The 20,382-nt window shown below is 40.8% G+C and overlaps 1 protein-coding gene across 1 annotated transcript in view; it reads right to left on the bottom strand.

Annotated features, from left to right (window-relative positions):
* The window catches only part of LOC148517644 (tetraspanin-33-like), a 51,715-nt gene that overhangs the window by 26,940 nt on the left and 4,393 nt on the right, over positions 1-20,382 (bottom strand). The window contains exons 2-4 of the mRNA XM_088478483.1: positions 14,689-14,746; positions 10,853-10,977; positions 1,828-1,902 (exon numbers count right to left, since the gene is read on the bottom strand). Of these exons, the coding sequence (XP_088334609.1) occupies positions 1,828-1,902; positions 10,853-10,977; positions 14,689-14,731 (243 nt within the window). The 5' untranslated portion in view covers positions 14,732-14,746. The remainder of the gene's footprint in view (positions 1-1,827; positions 1,903-10,852; positions 10,978-14,688; positions 14,747-20,382) is intronic.

Here is a 20,382-nt window from a genome sequence, read left to right on the forward strand (position 1 = left end):
CCTCCTACCTAAAAATGGAGCGGCCTCCTGGCCGCACGCATAGCTGTGGGTGACCACCCACAGCATATGCGAGCGGCCAAAAAGATGGTCGCGATGGTCGAGACCATCGCGACCATCAGGCTTGCGACGAGACCCTGTGGTAGGGTCTCGGTGACCACAAGCCCTGGAGTGATTTTGGCTCTATCAGAGCCAAAATCACTCCCACTGACATCACTAGTGATGTCAGTGGGGCCGGACCCAGACGGTAGGCGTTCCCATGGGAATGCCTCCGTCTGGCAGGCACGCCCACCAAAGGGGGCGTGCTGTCAGTCACCATCGACAGCACGCCCCCTTTGGTGCGAGACCCGGAGTTTGGCTGTCGCTGTCCGGGTCTCGCGCATGCGCACGACGGAGCTCCCTCCGTCATGCGCATGCGCATTGGGGTAACATCGACCCGCTTGCGAGCGTCCTGCGCTCGCGAGCGGGTCTGAATGACCCCCTCTGTCCCTGCGAATCCCGTCAGCACACTTTTCTCTGTATTTACAAAAAAAATACAGGGAGATGTATCTGCGCATACACCTGCCGGATACTGCGTCCAAACGCCCGACACCTCAGAAACCCCCACAGTAATCAGCTTGTTGTTTACTTATACCTCTTTTCCACTTAAATTATGGGTCTGACCCGGAGTTGGAACAGGGGGCCTGATTCAGAGCCGCTTGTAAACGGCCGCTCGTTCGCACAACTGCGCATGCGTATGGGTTGTAATACGCATGCGTGAACCAATGATTGCGGTCGGAAATTGTGTGCTCGCAAAATAGCGAATGCCTGCTAATTTGAGTGACAGAATGAGGCGTTTGTGGGTGGTAACAAGGGAAGGTGCTTGAAAATGGGGAGTGGAGATCCGAACGCAGGCGTGTCAAACGGTCAAAACGGGCGTTTAATGGGAGTGCATAATTAGTAAGGGAGTGTCATCGATCACGTCTCTTGGTTGTCTTTTAGCCTGAACTGCTCGCATGATTGCGGTAGGAAAATCCTACCACAAGCACTGCGAGCAGTTCATACGCCTTTCAATGTACTCGATTAATCTAATAAATAGCGGAGATGACGTATGATGCGAGCGGCCAGGGGGCGTTTTTTTAAAAAAAGCGAGCACATGTTTCGTTCGCTCGATCAGACATAGAGGTGTCAACAGACGGCAAAGAGCAAGCGCTCTATTTAAATATCCGGCCCCTTTTTCTGAACGAGCGAGCGCAAATAGCATCCGGCTCTGAATCAGGCCCAGGGTTCCTATCCGGATCAGACCCGGAATTTAGCTGGCGGCGACTCGGGATATTCCCGAGTCGGCACCACTCATACTGCAGTCGGGTCTGCATAGACCCGGCTTTTCTGGCGTGAAAGTGGACGCTTGAAGATGACGTCATCTCCAAGCGCCACTGAAGCCGGACCAATCGGCCGAATAGTTGTGGCGCACTCCAAGTCATCAAGACCCGGAATGCGCCGTACACACAGCAGGGTTTCACGGGCCCGTGTTAAACCCTGCTATTTACCTGGGTTGGATTGCTGGGTCACTCGACCCGGCGATCCAACCCTCACCCCTTTTACACCAGGGAGCTGCCCGGGTTAACCCTGCAATAACCCGGGTTTTAGCTCCGGTGTAAAAGGGGTATTAGACCACACAGTTGATCACAGTGAGCCCCTTTTCACATTATTTTAGGTAAAATAATGTTAATAAATAATAAATATGCCCCTTAACGAGGAATTGTGCTCTAGCTTTTTATTTTATCCAAATTCGCCATAGTCCATTTCAGAATGTGCACTTGTATGCGGTATCACAAGTTAAGTACTTACCATTCCTGAGAAAATAAAACCAATAACAGCTGCCACAAATTGAAGAAACATGACTAGGACTAGCATGCTGGCAAACTGTAAAATGAAAAAACAGCCAAATGAGCTTTGATCAACAAATGTTTAATTAATTCCATTTCTTAAAGATTTTAATTTAGCATTTTCCAACCACAAGTAAGTAAGGTAGTTAGGAACATAAATGTACATGCAAAGTAAAGGTGCGTACACACGTAACGATTTTTTGAACGATTTAACTATAATGACGTTGTTATCGTTCAGTCGGTCAAAAAATCGTTCAGTTTCTGAGTTATAAGAATGAACGAGAATCGTTCAAGCGCGCTCTTGTTTGTAGTTTGTAGTTCATTTCAGACTGTCCAACATAACGATTTTTATTAAGAGAAGGAACATTTTTTGGTCATTGTTGTAAAAATCGTTCAGTACACTTCAAAAAATCGTTCACTTTTCAAGGGAAAATCTGACAGATAAACTGACAGATAATCGTTGGTTACAAACTTGTTACGTTTGTATGCACCTTAAGGCCAATATCCTACTGGAAATAACAAAATGCCAGTAACACTATGACAAACATGGGGCCTGATTCATCACAGATCGCAACAGCGACAGCATGTGCAGATCGGTCGATGGTGCTTAACGCGCATGCGTATGTATCGCAGTGCGTGTGTGCGTGAGTTAGCATTGCGATCGCTCTGTGATCACTCACGCAGAAAGAAAGCTATAACAAAGTGAGTGGTGGGAGGTCAGCGTTTGGGGGTGGTGACGTGGCAGTGGTCGGAGAAACTCAGGTGTGCCTGTCCGTTCGAACGCCGTTGTATGGGCGTGCATAAATTAGCCACTGCAACGGCATACGCAGCTTGGGATGAGGTTAGCAATTTCTGAGTAAGGTCAGACCTGCTGTAAATGTGTGTGAGGAGCCGGTGTTACACGATGTTACCAACGTATACGCAGGACTGCAAGGTATTACGGATATGAGATAGCGGTAGTGGGCATCGCTGTGAGAAGGCTTTGCGATTGCAGTCATTAGCATATCTTCGCAGCAAATCTCAGTGCGTAATCGCAGCTGCGATCGCAATAGCAACTCGTAGTGATTCAGGCCCATGATCCATTTAATGGGCATGATTCAGATTTGGTAAAAAGTAATGCTGGCCATACACCAGACCAACTTTCCACCAACCATCTAACTGACGAACCGTCTAACTTGTCTGTCTGATTAAAACTCTGCCCCACACACTTAACCAACTTTTTCATCAGACCAGCCAACTTCTCTTCAACTTGTGATGTCACAGAAGTAGGTGGACAGTGTCTGCCCACGTCTGCATATTTTGAATAACATGGAGGTGGCTCTGCTCATTCACTGTCTGCAACTCTGCTACAGGAGGTGGGTGAGGCTGGGGCACAGAGAGAGAGAGTGGTCAGGAGGAGATGGGTGAGGTTAGGGTATAGAGAAAGAGGTCAGGAGGAGGTGGGTTTGGTTAGGTTGCAGTGATAGAGAGGTCAAGAGGAGGTGGGTGAGGTTAGGGTGCAGTGATATGTCATAGGGATGTGCAGTACTGCTTGTACTGGGGGGGGTCTGAGGTGCAGTACAGTTGCAGGATAGTTAAGGGAGCATAGAAAGGGACAGGGCAACATAATAAAGAGTTATGGGTAAGGGTTAACTGTAAAAATGATTACAATAAACAAAGAAGATTTTTATAAGTTATAAATATCTTTTTTGTATTATTCTAATAATTTGTATATCAAATGTGCTGCTGTTCTGCGGTGACCTGACCAGGTTACAGTCTAACATTGCCGCCCGCCCGCTGTAGCTTCCGCAGCCCGCAGCAAACCTGGCAGGTACACCCCAGGAGACTATCATTTGTGGAAGGTGTCTGGCACCTGATCACTGACCAGAGGTTGTGATACCCCCATGGATCCACCACTGCTGCAGGCAGGGAGATGGACAACATGTTCCAGCTGCCTCCTGCCCCACCTGACACAGGTCCATTAAATCTGGGTTACTGTTGTTGCAGCAGCTGGTGATAATGACAGGCGACCTGCTGCTGCGGCACATGTGACACGGGGTATGCTGCTGCTGGCTTTTATGACAGGAGACCGCTTGCTGCAAAAGGTGACTGTGACAAAAGTAGGCGGGCACTGCCAGACAGTGTGCACCTACATATCGGTCACATGAACGTTTAGTTGGGAAAAATCAAACATGTTTGATTTTCCCAACTAGTTGGAATTACCGTTTTTTGACATTTTTCAACATGTGGGAGCAAACATGCAGGGATGCAGGATTTTCATTCCAACCAGCAGCCACCTAGGTAATCCTGATTAGATGAAAGCCATCTGTCTATGCAGTTTTTCGCTAATGCCATATATAAGGCCTACCCTCCAACATGACCCCTTCCACCTGGTACAAAATCCTCTGCTCCTGGACTCCCCACCTAATTAATGATTGCAGACACCTGTGTTGAACTAGTTAATAGATCATAAATTAAGAAGGAAGCCCAGGAGCAGAGCAATTTCCAATGAATGGAAAGGGTCATGTTGGAGGGTCTGTATAAGGTAAGGATTTTTTTAATGTTTTCCTGCCACCTGAGTAGCAGAAAATTTAACCACCATGTTCTTTTCTGCATGATTTAAGTAGAATTTTGTTTTATGTTTTACCAAAATCTCACTCCTGGTACTTCCTATCTGTCCCTGATCGCCAGATTGTTCTTATTTTTTCCTGGCCCTGGAAGTAGGTTTTTTGTCCTATACTATTCCCAGCCTCCTGGTTTCTGACTTCTCTGTACTAAAAATACACACTGCAGGCAATTTTGTGGATGTATTTTGTAGCAAATCTTCTTAAATTGTGTATCTGAGTATCTGTAGCACCTATCTATAGTATCTTTAGCACCTATCTATAATATCTGTAACTCCTATCTATATCTGTAGCTCCTATCTATAGTATCTGTAACTCCTATCTTTAATAACTGTAGCTCCTATCTATAATAACTGTAGCTCCTATCTATAGTATCTGTAACTCCTATCTATAGTATCTGTAACTCCTATCTTTAATAACTGTAGCTCCTATCTATAGTATCTGTAACTCCTATCTTTAATAACTGTAGCTCCTATCTATAGTATCTGTAACTCCTATCTTTAATAACTGTAGCTCCTATCTATAGTATCTGTAACTCCTATCTTTAATAACTGTAGCTCCTATCTATAATAACTGTAGCTCCTATCTATAGTATCTGTAACTCCTATCTATATCTGTAGCTCCTATCTATAGTATCTGTAACTCCTATCTATATCTGTAGCTCCTATCTATACCTGTAGCTCCTATCTATAATAACTGTAGCTCCTATCTATAGTATCTGTAACTCCTATCTATAATAACTGTAGCTCCTATCTATAGTATCTGTAACTCCTATCTATAATAACTGTAGCTCCTATCTATAGTATCTGTAGCTCCTATCTATAGTATCTGTAACTCCTATCTATAATAACTGTAGCTCCTATCTATAGTATCTGTAGCTCCTATCTATAGTATCTGTAACTCCTATCTATAGTATCTGTAGCACCTATCTATAGTATCTGTAACTCCTATCTATAGTATCTGTAGCACCTATCTATAGTATCTGTAGCACCTATCTATAGTATCTGTAACTCCTATCTATATCTGTAACTCCTATCTATAATAACTGTAGCTCCTATCTATAATAACTGTAGCTCCTATCTATATCTGTAGCTCCTATCTATAGTATCTGTAACTCCTATCTATATCTGTAGCTCCTATCTATAGTATCTGTAGCTCCTATCTATAGTATCTGTAGCTCCTATCTATAGTATCTGTAGCTCCTATCTATAGTATCTGTAGCTCCTATCTATAGTATCTGTAGCTCCTATCTATAGTATCTGTAGCTCCTATCTATAGTATCTGTAGCTCCTATCTATAGTATCTGTAGCTCCTATCTATAGTATCTGTAGCTCCTATCTATAGTATCTGTAGCTCCTATCTATAGTATCTGTAGCTCCTATCTATAGTATCTGTAGCTCCTATCTATAGTATCTGTAGCTCCTATCTATAGTATCTGTAGCTCCTATCTATAGTATCTGTAGCTCCTATCTATAGTATCTGTAGCTCCTATCTATAGTATCTGTAGCTCCTATCTATAGTATCTGTAGCTCCTATCTATAGTATCTGTAGCTCCTATCTATAGTATCTGTAACTCCTATCTATATCTGTAGCTCCTATCTATAGTATCTGTAACTCCTATCTTTAATAACTGTAGCTCCTATCTTTAATAACTGTAGCTCCTATCTATAGTATCTGTAGCTCCTATCTATATCTGTAGCTCCTATCTATAGTATCTGTAACTCCTATCTATATCTGTAGCTCCTATCTATAGTATCTGTAACTCCTATCTATAATAACTGTAGCTCCTATCTATAGTATCTGTAACTCCTATCTATATCTGTAGCTCCTATCTATAATAACTGTAGCTCCTATCTATAGTATCTGTAACTCCTATCTATAATAACTGTAGCTCCTATCTATAGTATCTGTAACTCCTATCTATAGTATCTGTAACTCCTATCTATATCTGTAACTCCTATCTATAATAACTGTAGCTCCTATCTATAGTATCTGTAACTCCTATCTATATCTGTAGCTCCTATCTATAGTATCTGTAACTCCTATCTTTAATAACTGTAGCACCTATCTATAGTATCTGTAACTCCTATCTATATCTGTAGCTCCTATCTATAGTATCTGTAACTCCTATCTATATCTGTAACTCCTATCTATAATAACTGTAGCTCCTATCTATAGTATCTGTAACTCCTATCTATATCTGTAGCTCCTATCTATAGTATCTGTAACTCCTATCTTTAATAACTGTAGCACCTATCTATAGTATCTGTAGCACCTATCTATAGTATCTGTAACTCCTATCTATATCTGTAGCTCCTATCTATAGTATCTGTAACTCCTATCTATATCTGTAGCTCCTATCTATAGTATCTGTAACTCCTATCTTTAATAACTGTAGCTCCTATCTATAGTATCTGTAACTCCTATCTATATCTGTAACTCCTATCTATAATAACTGTAGCTCCTATCTATAGTATCTGTAACTCCTATCTATATCTGTAGCTCCTATCTATAGTATCTGTAACTCCTATCTTTAATAACTGTAGCACCTATCTATAGTATCTGTAACTCCTATCTTTAATAACTGTAGCACCTATCTATAGTATCTGTAACTCCTATCTATATCTGTAGCTCCTATCTATAGTATCTGTAACTCCTATCTATATCTGTAACTCCTATCTATAATAACTGTAGCTCCTATCTATATCTGTAACTCCTATCTATATCTGTAGCTCCTATCTATAGTATCTGTAACTCCTATCTTTAATAACTGTAGCACCTATCTATAGTATCTGTAGCACCTATCTATAGTATCTGTAACTCCTATCTATATCTGTAGCTCCTATCTATAGTATCTGTAACTCCTATCTATATCTGTAGCTCCTATCTATAGTATCTGTAACTCCTATCTATATCTGTAGCTCCTATCTATAATAACTGTAGCTCCTATCTATAGTATCTGTAACTCCTATCTATATCTGTAGCTCCTATCTATAGTATCTGTAACTCCTATCTTTAATAACTGTAGCTCCTATCTATAGTATCTGTAACTCCTATCTATATCTGTAGCTCCTATCTATAGTAACTGTAGCTCCTATCTATAGTATCTGTAACTCCTATCTATAATAACTGTAGCTCCTATCTATAGTATCTGTAACTCCTATCTATATCTGTAACTCCTATCTATATCTGTAACTCCTATCTATATCTGTAACTCCTATCTATATCTGTAACTCCTATCTATATCTGTAACTCCTATCTATATCTGTAACTCCTATCTATATCTGTAGCTCCTATCTATAGTATCTGACTCCTATCTATAGTATCTGTAACTCCTATCTATAATAACTGTAGCTCCTATCTATAGTATCTGTAACTCCTATCTATATCTGTAGCTCCTATCTATAGTATCTGTAACTCCTATCTATATCTGTAGCTCCTATCTATAATAACTGTAGCTCCTATCTATAGTATCTGTAACTCCTATCTATAGTATCTGTAACTCCTATCTATAGTATCTGTAACTCCTATCTATAGTATCTGTAACTCCTATCTATAGTATCTGTAACTCCTATCTATAGTATCTGTAACTCCTATCTTTAATAACTGTAGCTCCTATCTATAGTATCTGTAACTCCTATCTATATCTGTAGCTCCTATCTATAGTATCTGTAACTCCTATATCTAATAACTGTAGCTCCTATCTATAGTATCTGTAACTCCTATCTATATCTGTAGCTCCTATCTATAGTATCTGTAACTCCTATCTATAGTATCTGTAACTCCTATCTATAGTATCTGTAGCTCCTATCTATAGTATCTGTAGCTCCTATCTATAGTATCTGTAGCTCCTATCTATAGTATCTGTAACTCCTATCTATAGTATCTGTAACTCCTATCTATAGTATCTGTAACTCCTATCTATAGTATCTGTAACTCCTATCTATAGTATCTGTAACTCCTATCTATAGTATCTGTAACTCCTATCTATAGTATCTGTAACTCCTATCTATAGTATCTGTAACTCCTATCTATAGTATCTGTAACTCCTATCTATAGTATCTGTAACTCCTATCTATAGTATCTGTAACTCCTATCTATAGTATCTGTAACTCCTATCTATAGTATCTGTAACTCCTATCTATAGTATCTGTAACTCCTATCTATAGTATCTGTAACTCCTATCTATAGTATCTGTAACTCCTATCTATAGTATCTGTAACTCCTATCTATAGTATCTGTAACTCCTATCTATAGTATCTGTAACTCCTATCTATAGTATCTGTAACTCCTATCTTTAATAACTGTAGCTCCTATCTATAGTATCTGTAACTCCTATCTATATCTGTAGCTCCTATCTATAGTATCTGTAGCTCCTATCTATAGTATCTGTAGCTCCTATCTATAGTATCTGTAACTCCTATCTATAGTATCTGTAACTCCTATCTATAGTATCTGTAACTCCTATCTATATCTGTAGCTCCTATCTATAGTATCTGTAACTCCTATCTATAATAACTGTAGCTCCTATCTATAGTATCTGTAACTCCTATCTTTTTTTTTTTTTTTTTTTTAAATATCTTTTTATTGAACAGCAATAAAACAATTATACATTGCACAATCCAAGAATTAAAGAAAATAAAATTATCTGATAAACGACTAGTCTGTTTCTTGGAACAAACAATATACAAACTACTGTTAATCTTTTCAAACTTTTTTGGAAAATAGTACAAATATAGATTGAAATTATGTCAAAGTACAAAGAAACAAAGTACTTGAATATAATATAATGTAGAAAATTACAAAATTACAAATACTGTATAAAAAAAAATCGATATAGTACACCGTATAGAAATGCAAGTAAATATACAATCAATGTCACTCAAACTATGCAACTTATAGAGCCAGTGTAAGCAGCGATTGAATTTTGAGTTAACCAATTATCACATCAACTTCGGTATATCAGTCAATCGTTGCGTCAATATAATCTACATCAATGTAGAATTATATTAGAAAAAGGGGGAGAGTTAGAATAAAATGATAAAAGAAACAGAAGAAGAAAGAAAGGTGAAATAGAGGGGGAATCACTGACAAAAGGTGAGAGATACCTTGTCTGGGGGGATTCACAGAGAGCTACATATAAATAGCAACAATAGGGGCATTTTAAGTGATATTTCTTAGCATAAACCATTCCGTGTGATCAAAGACTTTCCATATGTTATTCCGAATCTGGACCGGTAAACATTGTATGTATGGTTCCCATTTTTTTGAAAAAATCCGTACCCCTCTTTCGATGTTAAAGATAGCCATACGTCTCTCCGCATAAATTACCTCCAGCAGCGCAATTTTCCATTCCATTAGTGTAGGTGCTGATTTTGAGATCCAGTAATTAAGGATAAGTTGTTTAGCTACTGTAACCATGACTCTCAGAGCAGGTTTCCATGGGCCCAAGGAGGACTCAGCCTCCCATATTGAAAATTCTGCGAAAATAAGAGCTGCCGCATTTTTGGACAATTTAAGATGTATTGTATTATTTAGATAACACAAAATTTTATTCCAAAATCTATGGATCTTTCTGCAGTACCAGAGGTTATGCGAGAGAGAGGCATTAGAGCAGTCACATTTCACACAATTTCCCTCCTCCAGTGGCACAAAATGTCTCAGTTGGGCCGGGGACATATATGTACGATTTAAAATTCTAAGATGAATTTCTTGAAGTCTCGCTGACTTAAGGCAGGGTAAAACACGATCCAGATTCGCAACAAATGGCTCCAAGTCACATAATTCGGGTATCTCTGTGTGCCAAGCTTCCGCAACTGGTGCCCAAGCATGTATAGGAATTTCAATCAGGTATTTATATAAATGAGCTATTCTGAATTTGGTTGAGCGACATAAGAGTAGAATGCGACCCATTGTATCTGTGTTAACTGAGATCCATAAAGGATTATCTAAGGATTGAATGAAATGACGTACTTGTAGAAACATAAAAAATTGTGTACGAGGGATGTCATATTTATCCTGTAATTGTACAAAGGAGAGCAAATTGCCACCCGGATCAAATACATCTTTGATGGACATGATTCCCTTTTGATTCCACATTTTAAAAAGAGGAATGTCAAGTGAAGGGGGAAAACAGGGATTACCCCATAAGGGGATGTACGGGGATGAAAAAGGATTTTTCCCCAAATGTGTATTGACCTTCAACCATGTGTTCTGCAGGGGATATGTCCAGTATCCCGACATGCGGGATGCTGGCGCATAGAATACCTGTCAAAATCCCGGCTTCGGCATCCCGAAGGTCTCATGGGTCCACCTTGATGAGTTTATCGGAAGTACAATACAATCAGTAATATAGCCAGTAATTGAGATCGAGATCCTACTTACAATTTTAAGCAGTAAGCGCAAGTCTCTCAAGGCTCCCATACATCCAAGAAAGGTTATGACACACATGAGTGTTCCCACCACGATTAATATGATGGCAGGGTCCGCTGTAAGGGATTCTACAACACCTGACAAACAATAAGGAATTACTTACAAATATCCATTAGCATACAGCCTGGATGTCACTGTGTACACGTCTATGTGGTGCTAGAGTATGATTTGGTTGCTACTACTTATAATAGCATAAATATTTCAGTGATGTAGACAACAATATTACTTACACTGGTGTCAATCCATTGACTCTACCACCATCTCATAAACTTGTGTTACTTTAATTTAATCCAGCAACTCATTATTTATTTATTTTTTTAAAGATTTATATCATTACAATTACATTACAGAAGAGCTCCCCTCAATGTAAGATTTCTATTTGTTTACTTTGAATTTTACTGATTGAGGAGCAAAACTGATTATTTAGATGGAGACCGCTCATCTTAAGCTGCCCATCCACTAGGCGATTAAACCTAGCGATGGAGCGATAACGACGGTCGTTATCGCTCCATCACTTGGTAATCACCCACAAATCGGGCAGTAAAAGGTTAAAAACGACCAGCGATGCACACGCCCGCTGGTCGTTTTTAACATCAGTCATCACCCGAACATGACGGTCAACCTGACGACCGCCGTCAGGTTGCCATGTTCAGGAATGATTGATCTGCATACACTGAATGTCTGAACGTTCAGTGTATGCAGTTCACCCCGCGCGAGATGACGGCGTCATAATCGTGCCGTCATCCCCCGCATCGTGTAATGGATGGGCAGCATTAGCATGCTGCTCTTGCACGTATTTACATTTAGCTCTAATTCAATACTTCCAAAAAAAGAAAAGAACAACAAGAGCAGAGCAAACTGTAAAATTGTAGTTTTAAGAATTATGGGTCATTATTGTTTCTTATCAAAAAAATTAAACCTAGAATAATAATAATTTTAATGTTCACAATATGAGTATTCTCAATTTTAAAATATTTTTTAGGATATTGTGATGATTAATTCCCTTTAAAGTAAAATGTACAGTGACTCTGTTCCATAGAATTTGTGTAGAAAATATTTTACAGATTATACCTAGAATTGTAATAATGCTAAAAGTAATATTGATAAAATAAACTTGGTGTGTCTAAGGGCCGGATTAAATTAGATGGGAAAAAACGGAATTGGCGAAAAAGTTTAGCCTATTGCCGCTTCTCGCCTGTTTGCTTCTCATGTCCAAATCTCATTCCAGGACGTTTTCACATAAGCGGAAACTCAATGCACTAAAACAGGCAGCAAAGTTTCTCCAATGAATGGCAGGCGGAAAAAAGTGCAAAATCTCTATTTTGGGGTGCAAATGTGGGGAATTGATTCAGAACCCTTTGGACAACCCCTGCCCCCCCCCCCTCCAAAGGACAAATAAGCAAAAAAAAAAATTTACCTCAGAACACCCCAAAAGACACATAATTTTTGGGGCGAAAATGAAAAAGTTGGGGGACAAGGATAAAAAGATAGCAAAATGTTTCTTGGTGGGGCTGTGTGGATGGGGCAGGTGTTTTTAGGATTGCAGGTGCTTGAAGCAGGTGGATTTTGAAATTTTATTTAAAATTCACTTTAGAGATACAAAAAGAGGAGGAGGAGGATTTATTTTAAGGTTAAAATATATGGATACTGTGCTGAACCCCTTGGACATGACCCCGAATGACTAATTGGGCAATTGGAAGTTTCCAATTAGCTTAATTAGTCCAAAAATCAAATTTTATTGGGGAAAACATTTTTTCCCAAAAAAAACTTTTGCTTAGGCGCCCCAAAATTTAATTACAATATTTTTAAATTGAAAAACAATTTTTTTTTTACAATTTTTTTTAAAGTGCCCTCAAAGTATTCCAAAATTACCTTTTTTTTTTTCCTACTTTTTTTTTCGTTTAATTAGTTTGAGATTTAACAAAAAAGTTAGCTTTTTATAATTTTTTTGCATTTAAAAAAGCACAAATCAGCCATTTGACACCAATTAAAAACCTTCAGTACTTTCCTAATACCCCCAAACAGTCTTCTATATAGTCCTGCTAAGAAACTTATACATTTTGGGGGGTCTAGGATGGTCTGCCCACTTTTTCATGCACTTCTACCACATCACATTTGGCAGACAATTCACAAACCTCTGCTACAAGTACCGCAAATAGGCATTTTTAATTGGATTAGAGAATTCTTGGGTGCGCGCATTCGTGAGAAGTCTGCGAGTTTCATGAAACAAACACGCTACTCACAATTTGCACCTAAATCTAAATGTATTGACCCCTATGTGTCAGTTCACATTTTCAATAGTATATGAAATACATTTGACTATAATTTAGTTCTCTAACAAATTCATAGTTCATTATGATTGTAGAATGTTAAGATCCATTGAGTTGGATATTATTCCCAATTTTCTAGAGGTTCTGCTAAATACTGTATATGGTAAAATGTAGTGTGGTCAGATGTTTTGTTATTATGGGGTCCATTTATCAATTTATATTTGCGGAATATCCGCAAATATTAAGGATTTCGCAGATTTACCACGGAGTGACCACGTAAGATATCTGCTATGTCTGCCGTACTCGGACCGCAAAGCAGCCCCCATAGGTTTCTAAGGGAGCTGTTCTGTAGGAGGATTTACCAAGTTGGCTGGGGTGCACAATTGTCATGCAGTGCATGGCCAGTGTGTGTATCTTTTACAGAGCAGTAAATACAGTATGCAAACCAATAAAGCAAGTGTTATTTTATAGCAGCACACGTTTAATTTTCTGTGCTTGTTTGTACATAGATTAGCAGACTGGTATAGCGTCTGCGAAAAGCAGGGTTTTTTTTTTCTACTTTTGATGGGAACAGATGGGAGGATTGTGAGGTTCCTTGCTTAACCTTGTATGACCTCTTTATGCAAAAAATAATATTTAAATGAGCTTAACGAGATGGAGAAGGCCAGTGGGCAATATTATGGTGGCTTCTAGATCAGTTAAGTAGCAACCCACCCAAAAAGTTTATTTCTGCACGCGCAGTAGAGGTCAGGTGGCCTATATCCTTGATGGGACATTTTTAGCACACTCCAGACACAGTTCACATGGGAACACAAATATTTACATGGGTGTGATGCAATAGATTATCAATGTTTAAATTGACAGTCAGTAGGTGGACACCAGATGGTAGACAGGTAATAGGTCGACATGGTCAAAAGGTCGATGGGGACACAAGGTTGACTGAAATGGTCGACATAGCAGATTATCGACACAAAAAAATGGCCAACACCCGTTTTTCCAAATTTCGCATTGTCGACCATTTGTCAGTTGACTATTTACAATATATCGGCATATTACTTGTCGACCATCTGGTGTTGACCTAGTGACTGTCAATCTAAATGATGACGATCTTCCATCTGGATACCTTTTTACACAAACCCCAGTCACAATGTTACAAGACAAAAAGAAAAGTCTACATGTTCACTTACTATAATGACTAATTTTAGACAAATATTGGAAAGGTTTAAATTAATGAAGGGGTTAAAGTAAAGTACAAATGTAACATTTGAGCTTTTAGAAATAATTAATTATTTTTGCTTCAGTACCACCACTAGATCTAAAATGTCCATTGCACAGATTAATTTCATGCATGACCATAAGCACAGCCATCTTAAACACTATACACAAGCTATCGAGGGCATATGGACTATACTGTGCGTATAAACTGGGATAAAAAGGGTCCTTATTTTTATTCACAGCATACTGCATGCTATGTATTTTATTAACATAATAAATGATCAATCAGCCACGTATACTCACCTGTCTCTTTGCAGAGTTTAGCATACAGTCCTACAGCAATCATTAGTCCACTGGCCACCTGGAAAAGTGTTGTTAGATTGAGATGACAGTCACTTAGCTATATATTGACATCTTGCATGCATGCCTGTCATAATATGTATATATCATTTTTTACTGATTCATTTCAATATCTGTATTGAGCCTTAACACTAACTTGCTAAATGCTGAGTGGATACTTTACCTATATTACAGTCAGTTACCTGTCCATTTACAGTCAGAACAGCATGAATCAACTGACACATGGACTTTGAAGTGCTGAAGATGTGACACAGGGATAGAGGCTAATGCGTTCCACAGCAGATGCAAATAAACTGGTGATGGATCTCCACTCTGAACATTTATATGGGGTGTGGGGTTGGGATCCCGGCAGTCAGAATCCTGGTGCTGGCACCCCGACAGGGTTAGCATACAGACACTTGTCGGTAAGTTTCCTAACCCTACCCCTAACCTGACTCTCTCCCCCAGTGCCTAACCCTAAACCTCTCCCCCTAGTGCCTAACCCTCCCCCTAACCCCACTACTTATCATTGGGATGCTGACGGTCGGGATGCTGGTGCTGGGATTCTAACTGGTGTCAGGATTCCGGTGACATTCTGAATGCCGGCATCCCGACAGCTGGGATTTAAACTACATCCCGGGGTGTGGTATATTTTATAGACATTCATCATGTCGACGAAAGGTCAACCTGCCCATAATATCAACATGTAGCATGTCAACATTCTTGCAATGTCACCATATACCCGGTCGACAGTCATCATGTCAACACTGATGAAATGGCGACATGATTATAATGTCAATAAAATGTCCCTGATGGTCAAGCACTGACTTACTTAGTGCAGCAGGCCCGGCGACTCCAGAGATGTTTTTCGGGTTTGGCGGAAATCTGATGGGGACTACTGGTCAATCCAGCAACACTTGCGGTGGAGAGTATGCCTATCCCCTAACCCTATTACTTTAACCTAACCTCTCCTCCCACAGCCAATCCCTAACCTTCCCTCCAGAAGCCTAACCCTTTGCTGCCAGACTGTGCAGAATGTTGGCGTTTCACTTGTAGACACTGAGAACGTCGACATTCTGCACACACCAAATGTTGACATTATGATATTGACATTTTGATTACATCCCACTGAATGTAGGTGCTGTCTTTAAGTTCTGTTTCTTTGGGGCTATTCATCAAAACATAATTATCACTTGTGATTATGGTTTGAACTCGCTGCGATTCAAGCACAGTTTAGGAGGCATTCATCATGCCTCCTGCCCTAAACTATCAATTACGAAAAACTGCTGTTGCTATGATGCAGTTTTTTGGAACTGAAAGACTTTTCTCCTGTCCCTCTTCAGTTTTCACTGCCTGTCTTCAAGCTTGAAGACAGGCTGCGAAGAGAGACTGAGCCCCCCCACCTGTCTGCACCTGCCGGTTTCTGTCACCCCCACCGCCCCATCCTTGTAAAGCTGCCCCTGTGGTTGCTGGAGACTGTGCGGCCTGCCCCCCCCTGCTGAGACCTGCTGCATGCACAGTGTAGGTTCCCCCACCGCGGGCGCCAGAGAGTGTGCGCCCCCCCACCCGCTAAGACCTGATGCATCGAGTAGGCCACCCGCCACCGCCACTGCTGTGTGGGGGACCTACTCGGCTAAGCTGCTGCCGGAGACTTGGCCCTCCCCCGGTCACACCAGCTGCCCAGTGTAGGACCCCTGCCGTGCCTGACCCAGCTGGCCATTGCTGCTGTGCCCTCTCCTGGCCCCAACTCACAGAAGGACTGCTCTACTATAGTATGGGGACTGTGGAAATTATGAATGCACATTTGTAACCAGGAGATTTCTGTGATATCTCCTGCGTTACATGAATGATGAATAGCCCTGACACTTAAATTATACAAAATTATGTGAAAATTTTACTTTTTCACCTGCTTTTGTATAAATTAAGTGATGATGAAAAGGCCTGTGACAGGCCAGGATTTATTTTTATGTTTTGCTTATTTTTGTTCTGCTCAATAAAACTAGCTGCAGATACTCGTGTGCTATTCATACTTACCTACTCTCACGAGACCTGCGGGAGCTTCCCGAATTTTCGAGTAGACCCCCGCACCCCCGGAAGAGTAGTCACTTCTCCCTCATTCTGCCCACTTCCTAGTGAAGTAGGCAAAATGGGGAGAATCTTACCGTGATTCTGCGATCCGTCAGGAGGGGACAGGGCTTAATGATGCAACTATAATCACATCATTTTGGCTCTGTCCCTATTCAAATGTCCATGATTCCTGGCATTTTCGACGCGAGGGAGCAGGACTTAATGACATGATCATCCAGCTCAGCCCCCATCACTGCCCACCTGCATCTAAGGATGTCTATTCATGAAGATGTGCACTACAGTATTGCTACTTTTCACTATAAATCGCATCAGTTCAATGCGATCTATTGCTTAGCTAAGTAGCAATTCATGTACCCTTATCTGTGTTGTGAAGCAATGTGATAAAATGTGGTCCGGCAAGGCTGTTTTCTCATCGTTGTCAGTGACGTGGGTTTTTAGGGGGGCACTGGGGTAAAGCGTGTGCCGGGCAGTTCCACCGTTGGAGAGTCGGTGGGACACCAGGTAATCAGAAGTCTGAAGCGACCCGGCATATGCGCCGCCGGCAGCAGAGGTACTGGGCAGTGAAGCAGAGGTGACCCAGCATATGCTGGGTCACTCAGGACAGCGACGGCGGGGTAAGCGCAGAGCGAGCTGGCAGTGGAGGCACCAACCAGTCAGCAGAGTGAGGTGACCTGGCATATGCCGGGTCAGCTGTCTTCTCTGCTATTCTCCCCTCAGGAGGCACATTACGCCATCCTGAGATGGAGAAAAAAATAATGTAGAGTATGGGGCGAGTGATTCATAGAATGCTTCTATAATTCACTCTCCCCATACTATGTATGGGGAAGCGATCCTGATACAGAGCTGGGGCACCACTGGGTAACCCCTTCTGTGAATAGGACGGAGCAGTGAAAAGCCCTATTATAACTGATAAAGGGCTTTTCACTACTCCATGAATAGACCCCGGAGTCTTCTCCCGGACAGAAGACTTCAAATGTCGGTAAGTATGTATTAATTGGCTGCTGCAGAGAAAGTGCCACCATTTACATGAGGAGACTGTGCCCCTGATATGATCTTGTGACAACATACTGTATATATAGTGAAGTAGCTATACAATAAAAACAAGTCCTTTCTTTCATTCACAGCTCAGTAAGTTTATAACAGCTGCACATAACTACCACACGGGCTGAAACAAGTACTAAAGAATGGGAAGAGTTTTGTTAGAAATGTAGGGGCAAAACATACTATTGAGAGAATATGAAGGCGTTTATCCATAGACAGGTACAGTATGTGTACATTATCCAAGCTGAAACAAAAACAACATGGGAGGAAAGATTGGCATTGGGTTTTGCTTGTAAAGTGAGGCTGTCATTCCAAAATAGGCACAGCTGGGAAATAAGCATTAACAAATAATAAACTGATGTGTATATCTCTGTATACAACAATCAATATTAATCAGCAATCAATTTCAGTAGCAGATGATGTTCCCGTCATTGAACCATTTCACAAACACTGTTTACCGAATACAGCTAAATAACCATATCTGTTATTCTGTAAGGTATGAACAATAAAGCTTTGTTGTTTGTACTCACCCAAAAAATATAGCAGGATACAAACAAACAATATTTCACTGCCTGACTGGTCCTCATTGCCCTATTTATGACTAGCTGATGGTCTCCAGACACAGATATCTTATGCGAGGCTGCAGTGAGGTTGTAAGGAGGGACATGTGTAGTATGTGTACAGTGTGTGTGTGTGTGTGTGAGAGAAGAGGAGGAATGAGGAAACTTACAGACGTGTAGAGTCTTGTAATATATTCTTTATGCACCTTGACTATGCTACATGACCTCACTTCATAAGTCACCACTTGCTGTGCTGCCAAGATCCAACATTGTTTAATATTTTGTATACTGTGAAAACAGTAATTTCAAGTGATATAATTTTTATAAACATGTACAATATTACACAACAACAAGTTTCATTTATTGCCTATAAAACCTTAAAAAAAGGTGTAAAATGTAATGAGCACTTGTAAAAAAAACACAACATTAGGAAAGTACCGCTCTAACAATCCTTTTGTATGGATAGTTATATAAAAACTTTACAATACACGGTAGTATGGTCATAGCGCAATAGTTTCCCAACTGCTAGGTCAATGAATGATTACTGGAAACAAATGTCACAAAGGACAATATACAATATATATTCAGGTAGCCCCCTGCACTCTCAGAAGAGTAGGTACTCCTCCCGCATCCCGCCCACTTCCTAATAAAGTGGGAAGAATGAGGCGAATAATATCAGGAATCCGCGGTCAGTGAGGAGGGGGCGGAAGCTTGGAGAGAGATTCTGAACTGGTCCAGGATTCAGATTATCTGTAATTCGATGCACTGTTGTGGAACTGAACAAGTCTGCCCACTCAACATTCCGCTCGAGCATCCAGTAGCCATCTATGACCTCAGGCTTGTAATCAGACCCAGTTTTACACTGTGTAAATTGCAACGGGATGTAGTCATATTGCGGCCGCCGGTCACAATACCGACAGCGGAATGCCGGCTAGGGATTTATGATAGGCATCAAAATACCAACACCTATCATAATCCAGGATGCCAAGGACTTCATCCCGAACAAAGTTAAGTCCAGGGGGCCCTTAGCGTTAGCTGCGGAGTGGGGGGGGGTTAGGATTAGGGAGTCTAGCGGGGTTAGGTTTGGGGGGGAGATTAGGGTTAGGCACCCCTAGGGGGGAGGGTTAGGGTTAGGCACCCCCTCTGGGGGGTTAGGGTTAGGCACTAGGGGGGAGGTTAGGGTACTTACCTGCCCCTGTTGGAATCTTTATCCTGTCCGGCATCCGCTTTCGAGATTTGAGCTGCCAGCATTTCAATCCCATTCCCATTGTAAAAGCTGCCGTCCACAAACAATTCACTAGTGCAGCCATTTTATTAATACTTCACCGCTGCTGCAAGTGCCAACAATCATTCCACTTTCAAAGTCCGTCAGATCTCAACGTTTACCCATTATTTAAGGAGTGATACACTTCATTAGTCTCTGCATACCTCTTCCTGTCTGTTCTTCAGGCATGCTACGCAAGCTTTATATGCGGAATAACTGCTTTGCATAAAATTGCCTGGTGGCGATAATAACTTGACCCCTCAGTGTATTTGCACCTGCCATCAAGCAAATGTAAAATATGTGGCTCCTAACAGGCATTTCCTATTATCAGAGGTGAGCACAGGTTTCATAGTGAAGTGTTTTCTTGTTGTCATTTTTGCTCAACGGCTGGAATAACACAAAGGAAGAATATGATCCCAAATACCCTTACATTGAGACTTTTCCAAATAATTTTTTTAAAGGAGCATAGTTTAAGGACACCAGTATTGTATTTCACCAACACAATGTGTCGGATTAGCTTGTTTTGGTATTGTGTGGCCAAGCGCCAAGCAGGAGGAAGAAGAACCTAGAAGAGAGGTGGCTATCAAGTTGAAAGATAGAGCTTAATATGTTTTGAGGGGGGGGATTCATGAAAGCTTGGAGAGAGATAAAATTGTGAAAAATAAAGTACCAATCATTCAGCTCCTAACTGTCATTTTTCAAACA

Source organism: Taudactylus pleione, unplaced genomic scaffold, assembly GCF_031769625.1.
Source record: "Taudactylus pleione unplaced genomic scaffold, aTauple2 ptg000214l, whole genome shotgun sequence".
Taxonomy (NCBI): Eukaryota; Metazoa; Chordata; class Amphibia; order Anura; family Myobatrachidae; genus Taudactylus; species Taudactylus pleione.